Source organism: Diuraphis noxia, unplaced genomic scaffold (genome assembly GCF_037042655.1).
Source record: "Diuraphis noxia isolate RWA-SAM2 unplaced genomic scaffold, SU_Dnox_SAM2 contig0005, whole genome shotgun sequence".
NCBI classification, from domain to species: domain Eukaryota; kingdom Metazoa; phylum Arthropoda; class Insecta; order Hemiptera; family Aphididae; genus Diuraphis; species Diuraphis noxia.
This window is the reverse complement of record NW_028301715.1, coordinates 48,451,286-48,468,532: the sequence shown is the minus strand read 5'-3', so window position 1 is coordinate 48,468,532 and position 17,247 is coordinate 48,451,286. Positions and strand designations below refer to the sequence as shown.

At 34.2% G+C, this 17,247-nt stretch overlaps 1 protein-coding gene, 1 non-coding gene and 1 pseudogene across 2 annotated transcripts; all 3 read left to right on the top strand.

Moving 5' to 3' along the window:
* Window positions 1–3,622: 3,622 nt before the first annotated feature.
* On the top strand, window positions 3,623–17,008 carry LOC107165388 (uncharacterized). The gene is made up of 8 exons (XM_089229806.1): window positions 3,623–3,725; window positions 6,131–6,313; window positions 6,414–6,578; window positions 6,683–6,806; window positions 7,317–7,432; window positions 9,246–9,497; window positions 14,056–14,201; window positions 14,553–17,008. The coding sequence occupies exons 1-8, from the start codon at window positions 3,720–3,722 to the stop codon at window positions 14,833–14,835; spliced, it is 1,275 nt and encodes a 424-aa protein (XP_089085932.1). The 5' UTR covers window positions 3,623–3,719; the 3' UTR covers window positions 14,836–17,008.
* Window positions 9,543–12,719, top strand: LOC149055444 (uncharacterized; annotated as a pseudogene).
* Window positions 13,782–13,854, top strand: TRNAA-UGC (transfer RNA alanine (anticodon UGC)). Its single transcript has one exon. It is a non-coding gene; the product is annotated as a tRNA-Ala (tRNA).
* Window positions 17,009–17,247: the final 239 nt, after the last annotated feature.

The following is a 17,247-nucleotide window of genomic DNA, read 5'->3' as shown; positions in this document are numbered from 1 at the left end:
ACGGGAGTGACCATATCCACCGCCGTAAAAGGTCGTAGCCGGAAAGTCACTACCCAAGTTCTTATACCATTCTCTGTTCTCGGTCATACCTCTGATTGTATTTGTCTTGTTGTTCCTCATCTAGCGACCTCTATTATCCTAGGAGATGATTGGTTGACCCAAAACAAAGTGTGTTTAGATTACTCTGAACGGGTTGTATGTCTTCCCCGCTGGTCAATTAATATACCATTTTCACATTCACATGATGAAGCCATTAATCGTTTAGATACTCTATTTACATTATCCATCTCACCACAAGATTATGCGAAATCGATACCTGAGCATTGTATAGCTAGTGTGGAAATGATTTCGCGGCAACTCCAAACGCCCACAAACCACAACGTAATCTGTAGTGTACGGGTAGACGACGATCTAGAACCTTTTGGCAATATAACTGAACACCTTTTATCGGTCCCTAATCTATCGTCTCACCAATTTGATCAAGTTGTTGATCTATTTCGTGATCATCACCACATTTTTCGCACTCGTCCCGGATTAAATTTGTTATACACCTGTCGTTTCAATGTCAGTGAGGATATTCCTTTCAAGATCCGCCCATATCCAGTACCGTTTGCCCGCCGTCCTGCAGTTGAAAAGGAATTGGCTCATATGTTAGAGTGGGGGGTCATCGAAAGATGTTCCTCGCCTTATAGTAACCCAATTATATGTGTTGGTAAAGCAGATGGTTCTGTTCGACTATGTTTAGACGCCAGACGGGTGAATAAGATAATACAACCTATGCGTGATTCATCGCCCCCTCTTGACGAACTACTCGCCCGTTTTGGAGGAAAAGCAATTTTTTCTAGTATCGATTTTACGGCCGGATATTGGCAAGTTGCTCTACACCGTGACGTTAGGAAGTATACCGCGTTCGTGTACGACGGCCGAACATACCAATTTTGTGTCGTACCATTTGGTTTGAACATATCCAATACCGCATTCCAACAGGCCCTAGAGTCAGTTCTCTCCAATCCGGTTGAAAACCACAACGAAGAGGGATTGGGAGATCTTCATATTTACGTCGACGACGTATTGGTGTCATCAAAGACATTTGACGAACACATGCGTCGCCTCCGTCTTTTATTTGAGAAAATAGCTGTCTCAGGTATGTCTTTAAAATTTAGCAAGTGCAAATTTCTTCGTGATAAAATTAAATTTCTTGGCCATATTATCACGCCGTCAGGCATGTCAATGGACCCATCAAAACTGTCGGCGATTCATGATTTTCCAGTTCCTCGACACAAAAAAGACCTTCAGTCGTTTATAGGTTTTTGTAACTTTTATAGGAAGTTTACCGACCACCATGCTTCTTTGATCGGTCCATTAATTGCGTTACTCAAGAAGGGAGTTCCATGGCGATTCAACGAGGTAGATCTGGCGAATTTTAATTCCGTTAAATCTGCATTTACTGAACGTTTCCTTGCCCATCCTGATTTCAAGTCAGAATTCTATTTACAAACCGATGCCAGTCAACTTGGTCTTGGGGTGGAATTATTTCAAGTTGATTCATTAAACGAGCGACAAACGATCGGATTTGCTAGTCGAACCTTAAACGCCGCCGAGAAAAACTATAGTATCACTGAATTGGAACTACTGTCCATAGTATTTGCTTGTGAAAAATTCCGGGTGTTCATTCTTGGTTACCCGGTCAACGTACTGACTGACCATAAGGCTCTCACCTTTTTATTTCGTTGTCGACTCCGCAATGCGCGTCTCACCCGTTGGACCCTTGTGCTACAAGAATTCGACCTGAGAATCCAGTATATAACCGGTCCCAGCAACATAACCGATGCGTTGTCTCGCAATCCAGTAAATCGAGATCTAATCCGTAACCAACCCGATTCTCATGATATTTTTGTAGTTACTTCTCGTAAGCTACTTTCTGAATATCAGTCTCGAATCGAATCATTTCAACATATACTATGCGAACAGCGGTTGGATTTAGGGCTTCAGAAGATAATTGACCTCCTGTTAAATCAGTCTACCGTTCTGAGTGCTATTATTGAACGATATTGTATGTATCGAGACATTTTGTTCTATCGTCGACATCCAGATTCTGATCGGTGGCTAGTATGTATACCCCTACATCGGGTTGATGAACTGATTACAAAATTCCACGTACACTTTGGGCACGTCGGTCCGAAAAAATGTATTTTAGCCATCCGGGATGTGTGTTATTTTCGAAATTTAAGTGGAAATGTGCGTAAGGTTGTGAAAAGTTGTGATACGTGTCAACGCGCAAAAGTCAGTACCGTAAGGATAGAAGGTGAAATGCAACATGTACTAGCCAATGCACCCCTCCAGCGAGTCTGTGTTGATTTGTATGGTCCATTGCCATCTGGGTGGAATCACGTAAAGTATGTTTTTGTTGTACTAGACTGCTTTTCTCGATTTGTCCGATTATTTGCGATCAAACGATCTACTGCAGTTATAGTAACAAATCGTATGATCACCGACTATATAGAAGTCCATGGTACTCCTCAAACCGTTGTATCAGACCACGGAGTCCAGTTTGTTAGCCATGTGTGGCAAACCCGTCTTTCTGCCCTTGGTGTATCGGTTACGACTACTAGCGTATATCATCCTCAAAGCAACCCAGCCGAAAGGGTTATGCGCGAGCTAGGTAGATTATTTCGTACGTATTGTCATCAATCCCATACTGAGTGGCCTCGATACGTCCGGTATATTGAATGGGTGTTAAACAACACCGCTCACGAGTCGACGGGTTTTACTTCCAGTGAGCTATTTTTAAAGACAGACAGGTACAGTCCCATATACGAAGCTGTTGAATGTCCCCCGAGGCGTAGTGATGACGCTATGGTTAAGCTTACCATGGCTGCCGAAGTTCAACGCACAAGGGCTGAGGAACGCCGGATTCGTCATGACCGCCATGGAAAAGCCGTTAAATTCCTAGTAGGGGAAGAAGTTCTTGTCCGTACACATCGATCCTCTTCCGCCGTTGACCACCAGATAAAGAAATTTTTTATGTTATATGAAGGACCGTATAAAGTCGTTGAAATTAGAAGCTGTAATGCATATGTCGTGGCTGATCCTGTGACGAATGAAATTCGTGGAACTTATAATGTTATTTTCCTTAGGAAGTATATCCATCCTATTACAGTTCAATCAAAACATCGTGATACCGGACTAGGTCCGAATCTGAGTTGATGATCCATGTATATACACAATTTCTCCCTTACTTTCTTTATGTAGAAGCGATCCAGACATGTCCGAAACACTTCTACAGGGGGGTTTCTGTAACGATCGAAATTATATTTGTCATTTATTAATTATTATGAACCATGATGCGATAATGCTCTCCGTCCCACGGTCCCCTCTTGCCTCCGCTCATAGGTAACACCAAACAACACACACACACTGTCACGTATACCTACCTAGTACCCGTGGTTCGGATGACTGGCCGACACTGTATCGTATTATTAACACCTCATTAACGGCATAGGTAATAATAATGTAAAAATGTAAAGTTCACCGGCCAAACATATTTGATGATTATTACGCAACATTATTATGCAACGCTGTCCGGTGAACAACCCGCCCGGTCACGGCCATTTCGTATTAGTATATTTTCCTCGCTTCTACGGACCACAGCATGTCGGAGTAAAGAAGAAGAAAGTCGCCGAGTGCGTCTTCGGGACGACGCTCAACGGCCCTGAACAATGATGGTAGTATAATTTTATTAATGTTGTGAATACAACACACACACACCCACACCTTGGCCGGTGAATTTGTATTAATAAAAATTAAATAGGTTTTGACACCTTTGGTGCTCTTTGAAATTATATATTATAATATTCTGATGATCCGTATACGTATACTATGTTTTATGTGGATATGTTATTATTGATTTATTTATACGCTGGTGACCGATATCCGGAGCCATGCTTGAAATTGACATACAGTCAAATTCCATATTTTATTCTATTATGTATTTATATTTTATATTGATCTATTGTATCTGATCGGTGACCTTCAGTGGCGGCCAAGTTTTTATGCCGTATGGCTTTTCTTGGTCATAAATTAAAATTTTATTCCTAATATACTTTAAATAATCACTCCCCATATCTATGTTTTTTTTTTTTAACTTTTTCCCCTTTTCCGAGTCACTTATTCATTTTATATGTAAAAAAAAATCCCATATGCTCCGGTTTCCGAATCTCGGCTGTGGGTTGGCGACCTATGCTAGCCTCGTCAATGTGCACTCCACGCCGAATCTGGGCATGGCCCCGTGCGAGATGTTACAATGTTTATTGAAAATTGTATGATCAGTATATAAGCTACGGAGCTATGGTAATTTCATGCATATAAGGATCAAAGGCACTGACACTGTACGTCTGTACTCAGTAGTCACTGAGCGGACGGGAGGAGTTTCACAGATTACGTGGAGTTGCCCGGCAGTTTAAAACATAATATTATTACTATATATTACATTAAATAATGTATTGTATCGATTAAATTATACTATTAAGAATACAATCCAAATTCTAGATTACGTTAGAATGATTTTTGGGTGATCGATTTTAGTTTAGTAGAATACACATAAGGTACATATAGGTACGTTACAATCGATCATTTTTTAAATTAGAACTTGATACATGGTTTATTTTATCTTTGTCTATTTGTTCGCGATTGTGAGCGTTTTTGAAAATTTGACATGCTTATACCATTTTTTGTATGGAAGACTAAGTAGTCAATAGCGTGCGTGTTAAATATTATTTTCAAAAAAAAAAATACATTACTTACGTATAACGCACATTGGTGTATTAAAATTTTAGACATTCATGACGTGATAATATTCATAATATACTTTTAGCTTTTTTTATTGTGATCAAAATAAGCAATTGTATTGTATTGTTGTATTTTATACAGGTGATTTTACGTTGACAGCCATCAGAATCTACAGGTTTATTTTGATATATTAATATTTATGCGCCGTCTGGCGCGTTGCATAGGCAATTTTGGTACATTATCATGTAGGTAGCCTTCGAACGGTATTCCGCGCCGTTAAGAGGACGTTTCACACGTATGTGTTGTCTCCGTCTTACAAGTGCGTAACATTGCAAAAACTGTTTTGCGCGGGAAAGAACCGAGAAAGATACAGTTATAACTAAGAAACAAAATTTTCACCACATAAAAAAGAGAATTTTGTCTGTGCAATATCGTTTTTATTTTTTCGATATCAGAACTACAAAAAAAGTTATTCATGCTTAAAAAACGCAAAATTAATGTATTATAAAACAATAAGAATTTTTTTCGTATAAGTGATATCGAAAAAATAAAAACGACATTGCACAGACAAAATTCTCGTTTTTATGTGATGAAAATTTCGTTTCTTAGTTATAACTGTATCTTTCTCGGTTCTTTCCCGCGCGAAACAGTTTTTGCAATGTTACACACTTTTAAGACAGAGACAACACATGCGGGTGAAACGTCCTCTTAAAGGAAAACTAATTTTGTATGGAATTATTTAAAATATTTTATATTATAAAAACACGAACTAATAGTAAGCTGACAAAATGATAAATTGATAAATTAAATATAAAATTGTTTTATTTCTTTAAATATGACGTGTCACTGTGTCAGGACTATACCCGTCTATCCGGCCATCATGTGGACGTTAGACGGGGCAGGTGCTATCAGGTATTACCTATATATAATATTGTGTAAAATAAATATTGTTTGTGAGCTTCATCAAAGATACCCTTAAAAAATATATATATAATATATTCCAGGGGAGACCAACATGCAGCATTTGGTTCGTGTCATATTCGTATGCAGCTCGGGTTTTATTGTAAAAAAAAAAAAAACAATACTTATTATAATGATGAAATACGATAAAATTATAAAATATATTTATTAACATTTATTGGCTCTTAATATTATTGTATTTATCCATCATGTGGATTGTAGACATTTTCATAATGTTGGCCACCTCTGATATACACCGACTATATTAGTGTATATTAACAAATTCAGTCGCTAAGCTAACTAAAGAATTTATATTTACTATAACAATTATTATTTTCTTTTCACTGATTATTAGTTGTCAAAGCAAACATTTTTTTTTTAGGGTCAAAATATTCTAAGTTTTCGCTATACGCTTACGATGATCATAAACGGTTTACCGCGATTGGTCTTCGCAGGGTTGAGTAGTGTGCAAACGATGCTGTGTAATCGTAACTCATCGTCGGTAACACGTAGCAAATTTTCTTGGAAAGATAAAAGCGTCCGATCGTCAGCCAACCATACCAACGTAAGTCATAACACTTCGGCAGACCTTTATTTTGTCTGGCCAGCAAGCATCATTTTTGTTCTTCATATCGTACATTGGCTTAAATCTTCTTCCACTGCAGTTTCTTCGTCAACTATCAGTGGGAAACATCATCGATTTTTGTGCCAACTCATCGAGCGTGGCCAACAATGACGAGCAGATTACCAATACGACGTCTTTTGCTATTAACGGTTTCGGTCGCATAGGTAAATGCGTGCTCCGGTTGGCAATTCAGAACGACATGAACGTGAGTAACATCATAATATCACGTCGGTCGACTTGTATTCATCTGGCCACCGAACGTTTGTTCTTTGTAAATTGTTTTAAATCCTCTCCCCTCGTCGCCCGCAGGTGGTTGCCATCAACGAGCCGAGTGTCAATATCTCGGCGATTGCCAACTCGTTCAAATACGACACTGTGCACGGGATGTTTCCCGGAGTCGTTGACATAAAGGGCGACTCTCTGGACATCAACGGTGATTACAACAATAATAATTATATGTATATGGATAGGATTTTTGTACTCTAAAAATGATGTCTTAAATTGAAAATATACGCTAGTGAAAATCACATTTATTAAAAACAACTCCTGACTGAAATATACGATATTACCGTCTGAAATAATATTTGACATCTCGAATTTGGATAAATTCAATCCTTGCGTAAGTTTTCAAACTTATTAACTATATACCTACTTTCAAACTTTATTCTATTCGAGATTAGAATTTTGTTATGGATCGGAATTTAACGTAAATTGTTTACCTACCTACCGTAGTACATTTTAAATTGTTAAGTAATAAATCAAACAGTCCTATTATATTACTCAGACCGAATATTGCGTTAAGTTAAGATTATAAAAAATGCAATCATTTTTGTTTACAACTTTATTGAATTATGTTATACTTATTAAATAAATGAATAAATATGATTATAAATCAAATGTGAATATAAATGAAATTCGATGTTTTGTTGTTTACTCATGACAGGCAAAATCATACGTGTGTATACTGAAAAAAACCCCGAAAAGATCAAGTGGAAAGAGTTGCCGGTTAATTACGTGATAGACTCGACTGGAAGTTTCACAGAAGTCAGCAAGGCCAAGGTACGTATGCTATGAAATACATTTTACGAGGTCTATATTTTTTATAATATCTGACATTAATATAACATCATGTTGTTTTGTTGTCGTTATTCTAAACTGCAGCTTTATCATACTTACACGGAAAAAAAAAATAGTTACAGTTACCATTTAAATAGTTACCCCAACCATAAACCATGGTAGCTATACAGACTATCATTCAACATAGTTGGGAGACCTAATCGTCTATAGTTGATATCACTGTGTTGGAACAACCATTTTATATGGTTGAAAATGATAGACTTTAAATAGCTACAACAACTTAACGTTATAGTTATTATAACCTAATTATTAGATTGAAAATATTTTTTCTTACCTACTTGCATAGTACAATCAACTGATCAATATAGTTGCTGCAACATATGAGTTTGGTTGTTTAGACCTAATTATTAGATTGGAAGTATTATTTTATATTTACTTGTATGGTACAATTAACTGTTCAATATAGTTGCTGCAACATATGAGTTTGGTTGTTTAGACCTAATTATTAGATAGAAAATATATTTTATTTACATGTTTATTTTAGTTAATACCAAATTTTTAATTTTAGAAAATTCATGTAAATTATAATTTATTTGTACTTAAATAATAGGAAAGTATATAAAAAAATAAATAGGTACCTACAAACAATAAATACATAGATACAAGTAATTTAAAAAGTAGGTTTATTGATACATTAGTTTAAAAAAAACAATAGTAGGTATATAAATATATAATAGTAAGTAATAACATAGTATTAATCAGATATATCTCTAGGGCATAGGACTTGTAGCATTTGCATGTTTGTTTTGCACAGTCACAAAAATAGCAGAGTATAGGTGAGTACGAAACAAATACGTTTCAAGCTTTCACACAGATAGTTTTGAAATTTTATTTTGCATATAAAAATGCATGTTTTTAATCGTTTTGGTGTTTAGAGTATATTTTACACTTTTATACTTATAGAGTTATAGAGACATATTTAACTAAAATCAGTTTTTCTAAACTGACATTTTTATTTCAAAAAATACAGTGGAAATGTTTGGATGAAAAATTATTGATTTTTGACGTATAATATGGTTTTTGACTGTTTGCGGGCACACGTTTTTTCTAGAAGCGCTTGCAAAGGAAAATTATGTTAACTAAACTATGATTAGTATGATTATTATTTATTTATTTAGTGCCGCAAAAAAATTAAGAAAAATTATTATTTTGTTTATTTGGCTATCGTACAAAATATATTTAAAATATGCAATTGTTTTAACTTGTTTTACATGCTATTTATTTCATTAATAATTTTAAATAAAGTCACTAAAAAAATGTTTAAATGCATAAGTGATTGACTATTTAGAGCTTTTTTAGAGCTACAAACAGCGCCGGATTTAGAAGCCCCCGCAAAATGATTACCTTTTATAAAAAATGTTTCTAGTAATATGTTAAGAAATTAATAGCATGACGGGGGAATAACCTATCAGTAATATAATAATTTTAAAGTTTAAGTTTAAAGCATGTATAGATCGACTAAAAATTCTTATATTTCAATCTTATGTGGGCCCTGGGGCCCCCACAACTTCAAATCCGGCCCTGGCTACAAGTCCTCTGCCCTACACTTATCACGACAATAATAATAACAATTATAATAATATCTATATAATAATGTACAACACTATACTATTACTATCATAATATTGTTTGACTTATGGCTGACCTTGTTAAATCGAATATGACATAATATAATATATAAGTATATAACAAAACAATATATAGTGACGGATGATATAATGAAAAACTTTTTTAGAAACACATCGAGGCGGGCGTCAAAAAAGTTATCATCAGCGCTCCGAGTAAAGACGCGCCGATGCTTGTAAAGGGCGTGAACTTCGATCAGTATAGAAAAACAATGTCTGTGGTGTCTAATGCCTCGTGCACTACCAATTGCGCAGCGCCTTTGATACACATTATCAACAACACATTTGGCGTGGAATACTGTCTACTGACGACGGTACACGCCATGACCTCCTCCCAAAACGTTCTGGACACAGTTAAACAAGTGAGTAGCAATTTTGTTATAAAACGATAAGTTTTATCATATTGTTAACTTCTCCCGGGGAAATAACATACATCAGAAGTGGGATTTGATCCGAAGGACGCAGTGTGACGTGTGTTGTGAAGGACCTGGACTTGTTCACCAGAGGTTCTGCGGAAGCGATCGCGTTTGTGCACTCTGGTGATCAGGTGGTGAAGCAACGATCGCGGTGGGCGACGAGGGACCAGCGTCGATCGAGGGCGATCGGAGGACGCAGGATGGTCGAATGTTAACATCAGGTTAACTTGGGGATATAGCGTCATGTGTCTATTACGGAAAAAAAATAATCAGTTGTGATAATCGATGAACAATTGGTACTACCCAATTTTTTGGTTGTATATAATATGACCACCAACCTTTTGGTAATTGTTACAATTTATCTTATGTAAATGGTTTCTATTATAGCAACAGAATAATGTAGTATTAGGTACATTTATTATTAGTTGCAGCTACTGATTAAATGTATTTATAACAAGATAATTTTAGTTTATATAAACAAGCGTTATGTTATCATTACCAAAATAAATGTATTTCTAACAATTGATTTTGTTATCCCCATTATGACAGTTGATACTTACAGCAGTTATTTAATCAGATACAGCAAGAATATTTGGTTGGTTTCAAAGCTCCACGTGGCCAATACTAAAATATATGTATACAGTTAACAATTTTTTTGGTAAACCTTACTATAAACATTGGTATACACGGCTATTTTTTAGTTTGATATGTAGTAAGGATATTTTGGTTAATGTAACATAAATTGTATAAGTTGTGGTAACCAAAGATATAAGTAACAACACATTTTTTAGGTTAATAATAATATAATAAATAATAATATGCATTTATTTAAAAGGGCAATTAAGAGGCCGTCATGGTAGGAAAAAATCGACCGTAAAAACATACTTTTTTATTTCCAATAGTACTCAGGCCTCGTTGATCGTAGAAACATGATTTTAGTATCAAAATAATCACGAGAAGTTGTACTTAAAAATCTTGGAACAGATTTTTGATTTATATTTTCTAACCAATTTTATTTGCATTTAAAGTTTGTAACAAATTTTAATTTTTTTTAAAAATATATAAAATCAGCAAATTGAGGTATCGAAAATCTGTTCCAAGATTTATCGGAAGGTACAGCTATAGCGAATAGCAAAGATAACACCCTTATACTTCCGTCGGGTACAAAAATGAAATTATCCGATAATTATGGTATTGACACTTTTAAAGGTGAAATCGTATGGACTAATAACCATTATAATTGTGAAGAACAAGATTTCGTAGTTTTATATGATGGTCCAGCATCATTAATAACATCGATTACAAACGACAACTTGAATATATTTACATACCTCGTAGAGACGGATAAAATAGTTTTTGCTCTCAAACAAATAAAAAAAACATTTGCGTGTGAAATTCCGGTAATTCAAACTGAACACCCTCAATTACTTATTCTTACAGATACCATGTTTTTAAATCATTTTCAAATAAAATCCATTTCTCCGCAAAACACTGATTTAATCGCTTATGTAGATACGAAATTTGTATATGTAGAAAATTTCTTCAAATCAACAATAACCTCATTATACAATGATTTATTACAAAAACAATGTGTTCTTGAACGGAAATTATTGCAGCAAAGACTTTCGTTAGCCTCAAACAATCTTCCGGAGTTTGCGTATATTATGGGCGGCGGTCCTGGTTTCACGGCCGTCAAGCATGCCGAAATAATTTATTTAATTAAATGTAAAAAAGTTAGTGTCGAGATAACAAAAAAAGACGAATGTTATAACGAATTACCTGTTTTATATAACAATCAAACTTTCTTTATGGCCTCAAAAACACATTCATTACAAAAATATAGAACGCAAATTAACTGCAATTCATTATTCCCGTCAGCATTTAATTTAGATGGTAATTGGTATGGATTTTTCCCAAATGTCCAGGAAATAAAAACGCCACAAAAGTTGAAACCAAATACAGCATGGACATGGACATATAAAGGTGTAGATTTTTTAATGAATTCTGGGATATATACAAAAGATACAATGAAAGCTTTCCAACAACATATTATATATCCTCAGGAACAAGACGCCGTTAAAAATAATATAATTAGACAGTCAATGGGGTATGAAACGGTAAATCAAGGGATTCAATTTAAATATTTAATAGACGAACACACCCTAGGGAAAATGGTGGAAGATAAATTATTTAAATTATGGGGTTGGTTTACAACAATTGGAACATTTATATCGGGACTAATGGGGATATTCTTTGTTGTAAAAGTGATATTAACACTCGTTGACACGGGTATTAATATTACTTTTTTGTATCGAACTTTTGGGTGGAGCATAAAGCTCTTAGCAGGATTTTTTAACAGCATTACACATAATTTGATACTTCAATCTCATAAAAACAACTACTTAAAAAATCGAGAGTTTGATGAAGATTCATTGGAAAAAAAAAATGTCAGCATCATAATAAAAAAAATATATACCCAAAACTTCAGTATGAAATGGTTTAAAACCATAAAACAAATAAATAAATAATATTTTTTTATGTACATATTATTATAACATTTTGTATGTAAAAAGGGCATAATTACCTACGCGCATAATAATAAAAATAAATATAAAATATAACTTTTTGTAAATATATTTTACATGTTTATTTGCCGCGCTAATTAAAATTCATCTGTAACGATTTATGGGGTCACAAATAAAATTAATAAATCACGGATGGTTTTTTTATTACTGCGGAAAATATATGCATAAAATATTTAAGTACATTATGTTATATTATATATTTTATTTTATTATTATGTACGTTTAAGTAATTATGCACTTTGTGTATAGATAATATGTACATTGTACAATATGTACATATCACATATTTATAAGCTTATTTATACGTAAGTTATCCATTGTATATGAATCTAAATTCTCAATAGTAAAAATTTGTCTCTAATCCAAATTTGTATATGTATCTCTATTGTTTCTTTTAATTTATACATTAATAATTTAATCACTTAAATAATATTGTACACCTCTCACCACAGCTATATTATATACTGTATATCGTTATTTTATGTTTTCATATTATAATTATTGTAATTGGGTTCGTCCGTTTAATAAATTATTAAATATATATTAATGTTATGTTTCAATTAATTATTATACATAAATTAAATGTGTTCTTTACATTTGTAAGTACCTACATTATTTATATTTATATAGATCATATGAACATGATAAGTTTGTAATGTTTGTATACAGATTGTTTTTTTACTGCAAATTGCTATTGTATTAAATAATATAAAAAATTAAAGTATTATTCTATTTATTTCATATAATATGTTATGTATAACACTCAACTTCCTATATTAAGTTTAAAAATAAAATAAATAAACAGGTATGTATTTTATACTAACAAAAATATTTAAAATGTTATACTAATATATTGGAGATGAAAATATCGTACGATAAGTACTTCAGGTCAGTCACTAATAAGTAATAACGTAAAAAACGTGACACAGTTATTAAAAAAACCTATTTAATCGTAATTAAATTATTGTTACTACATGTTATTACATGTATTTTAAAAAGTAATTGGGTTAGAAATACAAATCAAGTTTTGGTGTATTATTATTTGTATGCTTTATTTATTGATTAATATTCTTAAGTAAGCAGGGGATTTAATTAATAAATAGGTCGCGACTCGTGACTCGTGAACTAGGAGCCACGCACCGTGCCCTAGTACATAGTAAGAAATACTTGGATGACAATTTACGCAACGGTCAACTACATTGACGCGAAACGTCTATAACGACAGTCCGTGATATACTAATGTACCGCTCCCGCGATTATAACACACGCGCCGGAGTGCGTAGATGATGGGCGTGGTTACGGCCAGCCGCGACGGCGGCGATACGGAATACGACGCCATCTCTTGAGCGTTGTATGTTTTTCACTTTTACCACAAAGGCCTCTTAATTTCTTTAAATAGTCTCAGTTACACGTAGATTGCAAACAAATTTAGCAATCAATTTTGTTGTGTTTATACATTGAGTACTAGTTTAACAAAAATGTATTTATACCCACCGTATAATTTTTACAGAACTTATAAAGTAACCATACAAAATAAGCTCTGCAATTATAACCAAAAAATTGGTAGATTTAGATAAAAATACATTACCACTACTAAAAATCGTCCAACAGAATATTTTGGTAAATTATTTTTTTCCGTGTATGCGGTCGGGTAGCTTAGTGGTAGAGCAATCGCCCTGCAAGCGAGAGACCCGAGTTCGATTCTCGGTCCGGCGGCTAGATTTTTGACGTTATTCCCCCCGGAGAAATTAACAATATGTATATTTTTTATGGAATTTATAATATTTTCCGTCACGTTTAAAATATTCAAAACAAAAATGTATTGTAATGTATCATTTACAAATGATAAACGCACAACGCACTGCTCCGCAACCAATCAACCTAAGTTTATTCGTAATATTTATGATTTCGTATTTCAGAGGTCAGCTTCTGGAAATATAGTTCACAGCACGACGGGTGCAGCGAAAGCCGTGGGCATTGTAATTCCGGAATTAAAAGGAAAAGTAACCGGTGACTCCGTGAGGGTGCCAACGTTGGACGTGTCATTGCTCAAACTCTACTTGATGTAACGTATTGTGTATAGTGCGTAGTATTAAATATATTTTTATATTTTATCGTATATGCTGCAGTGCAGTAGTCCAAGTGGCGCTTTGGTGTTATTTAATGGGAAAGACGGGTAAATCGGTAAATGCACCACAGCGTTTGAGATATTAAAATTCGAATAATAAATAGTTAAGCATGTTCTGCATTCTGCGTAATATATAATATATGTAAAAATGTAAAATTGTAAAGACCAGACCATAGCGCGTCGCAAATTATAGAAAACTTCTTTATACGTCTGTGTGCGTAAAAAGCGACAATTTCGAAATTGTTTTTATTTTTTATTTTGTTTATTTGAAATTTTTTATTTTAACAGTGTTAAAAATCCGGTGAAACTAGTGGCAATCAAGTGTGCAATCTGGAAAGATGCAACTCAAAATAATGATACCGTGATATCCTACATTGATGATACAGAAAAACTTGTAAGCACCGATTTCGTAGGCAGTCAATGTTCAGCCATAGTTGATTTCAGCCAGGTGTCGGTCATCGGTGACAAATTTGTGACAATAGGCGCCTGGTATGATAATGAAATGGGATATTCGAGTCGGCTGTTAGACCTGTACACTCACATGGTCAAAATGGACAGTGATAATATATAGGATAGATATAACTTCTAACTAAATTAATAGCTTTACAATAAATTCTAAATATTTTTTGTGTGCCGCTAGTATATACAAATATATTAAACTTAATATTGTTATACCCGGTTAAAATTAATAGTATTAAGCCATAAAAAAACGTTCCAAGCTAATTAAAACCGTATTTATTATATTTATAATATTGACAACACACAGTTAATAACCGTACATTTATTTTAATTATAATTTGGTATCAAATAAGTTTCTAAGATTTCTAAATCTTTTAATCATTAATTGTTTTAATTTTTAATCATTTCTATTTAGTAGTAACTCGTAAACACATTCGCCAGGGTTGGGCGGTATCTTCGATACAAGGATCTTGTATATCTTAAATCTTGATGCAATAATATGAAATATCGATTATCTTGTACTACGATACATTTATATTCAATGTGTATATCATAAAATAATTTATGATGATGCGATACAAGAATATGTTTATAATTTTCGATAATCGGAATATTTGTTAGCGATTTTTATACGTAAAATCACTAAAATCTGCAAATTGAAGGAGTATAGTAGTTTTAAAAAAATTTTATGTTAGTTGTTTGAATTGATATGGCTCTATCTACTATTACACAGTCTGCTTAAATAATAGAATTTTGTAAAGGTATTTGAAACTTTGAATTCAACAACATTAAGATTGCCAATTATTTTACATATAGTACCTTTTATAGTAATTGGTATACATCCGGGATTCGGGACAATTAAACATCATAATGCTTAAAAATACAATTGAAGGGCGGGGCAATTTGGGGCCACTTCTAACCCCATTTCTTAGGGAGCCGGGACTGCTTTAGGGCATACCTCCGTGTACTGCTTCAGGCTGGCAGCGAGACCAAAATACGTCTGCGGCAGGATTGACGAAGCACGTGTACATCGCCATTGTCCGAGGACGAGGTTTCTAAGATCAGAACACAAAGCCACGCTCCGCGAATAATGCATTCTCTGGATATTCGCAAACTAGCTGAACCCTTCATCACCTGACAAAGACGTACGAATATAATAAATAGTAGGCACAGAGCGCTCAAAAAAGATTTCCAATGACACGTCTACCAATAGAAGCGGTCGCCGCTTTATAGGTCAAGGACGTTTTGGGTCGGAACGCAACTACTGCACTACGTGTGGTGGACACTGCTGTCTTGTGGTATATACCGAATGTGTGTCTTGATGTGATTAAATGGCACATTAGCACCCGTGCATGCAAATCGCAGGGCAACTTCATCGGAGCGCACTCTCGATCCGTTGAACGTCATGGTTTAAAAAAAAAGGTGGCAGAATCGGTAGTTTCTTGTTGCAGTGCAGTTTTTGATAATTTTTTTTTTGTATATAAATATAAATATAGCGTATTAGCGTTACAGGTGTAAGGCGTATCTGAAGTAAATCAATCGTGCGATTCAGTGGGAAACTGTCAGCGTTGCGCAACATCGATGACGTGATATCGCTTATAGATCTACGATCCCGTTGCAGGTCATCAGTCATTACAGTATTCAGCCACGCTCGATGTTAACCACTTGTCAGTGGTCAGTGCAGGTCATTGGCTACGAATCCGCGATGATCGGCGTGACGGCGACAAGAAGATATTAGAGAATACTTTTGGTATAGACCTTTTACATGGTCATATACAGTGGACACGAGACAGAGATACAGCCAATATATATATTTAATTTGTTTGTGAAAATAATATTTTGTAGTTTAAAAAATCGGTAGTGTCTAGGAGGTGTGGGGGGCTCTGTCCATTGCCACACCTAAAAAAAAATAGTTTGGCGCCACTGTATATATACGGTAGCTATCGAGAATGTCCTGAGCATGATTATGAGTTTTTTTTTGGTCATAGGTACCAGTCATACCCGTGGGCACCGTGGCCACATGTTATTTTTAAATAAATAAATGTTTTAGTTTGTAGTTTGTCGTAGATACCAATAACCAGAGGCGGATTTCCCATCAGGCACTGGTAGGCAGCTGCCTAGGCCCGCAAATTTTGTTGTGTTTGATTGAAAAAAAATATGAAACATATAAAAAAAAAATGGAAAATTAATTACTTTTTATTCACGAAAAATAATTAATAATGTTCGTATTGTTTTATATTTTTTATTTTTGTAGATATTATATTGTATATTACGGTTTATCTATCTATTTTAGTTTATTATAAATATAGTAAACATCTGTATAGAAAACAGTTTTTGACAATAATATGTTCTACATGTTGGTATAATCATACACCCAGAGCCCGCGTCGCCTAACACTTAAGTTTAACTAGCTTTATTTGCAAAGCCCATATTTTTAACCCTCATGGCTCATAGGTTAGGTTAACCTTGTAAATAAATTACACTCAATATGAATATAAAATTACATACAGTTCTGTTCTATAGC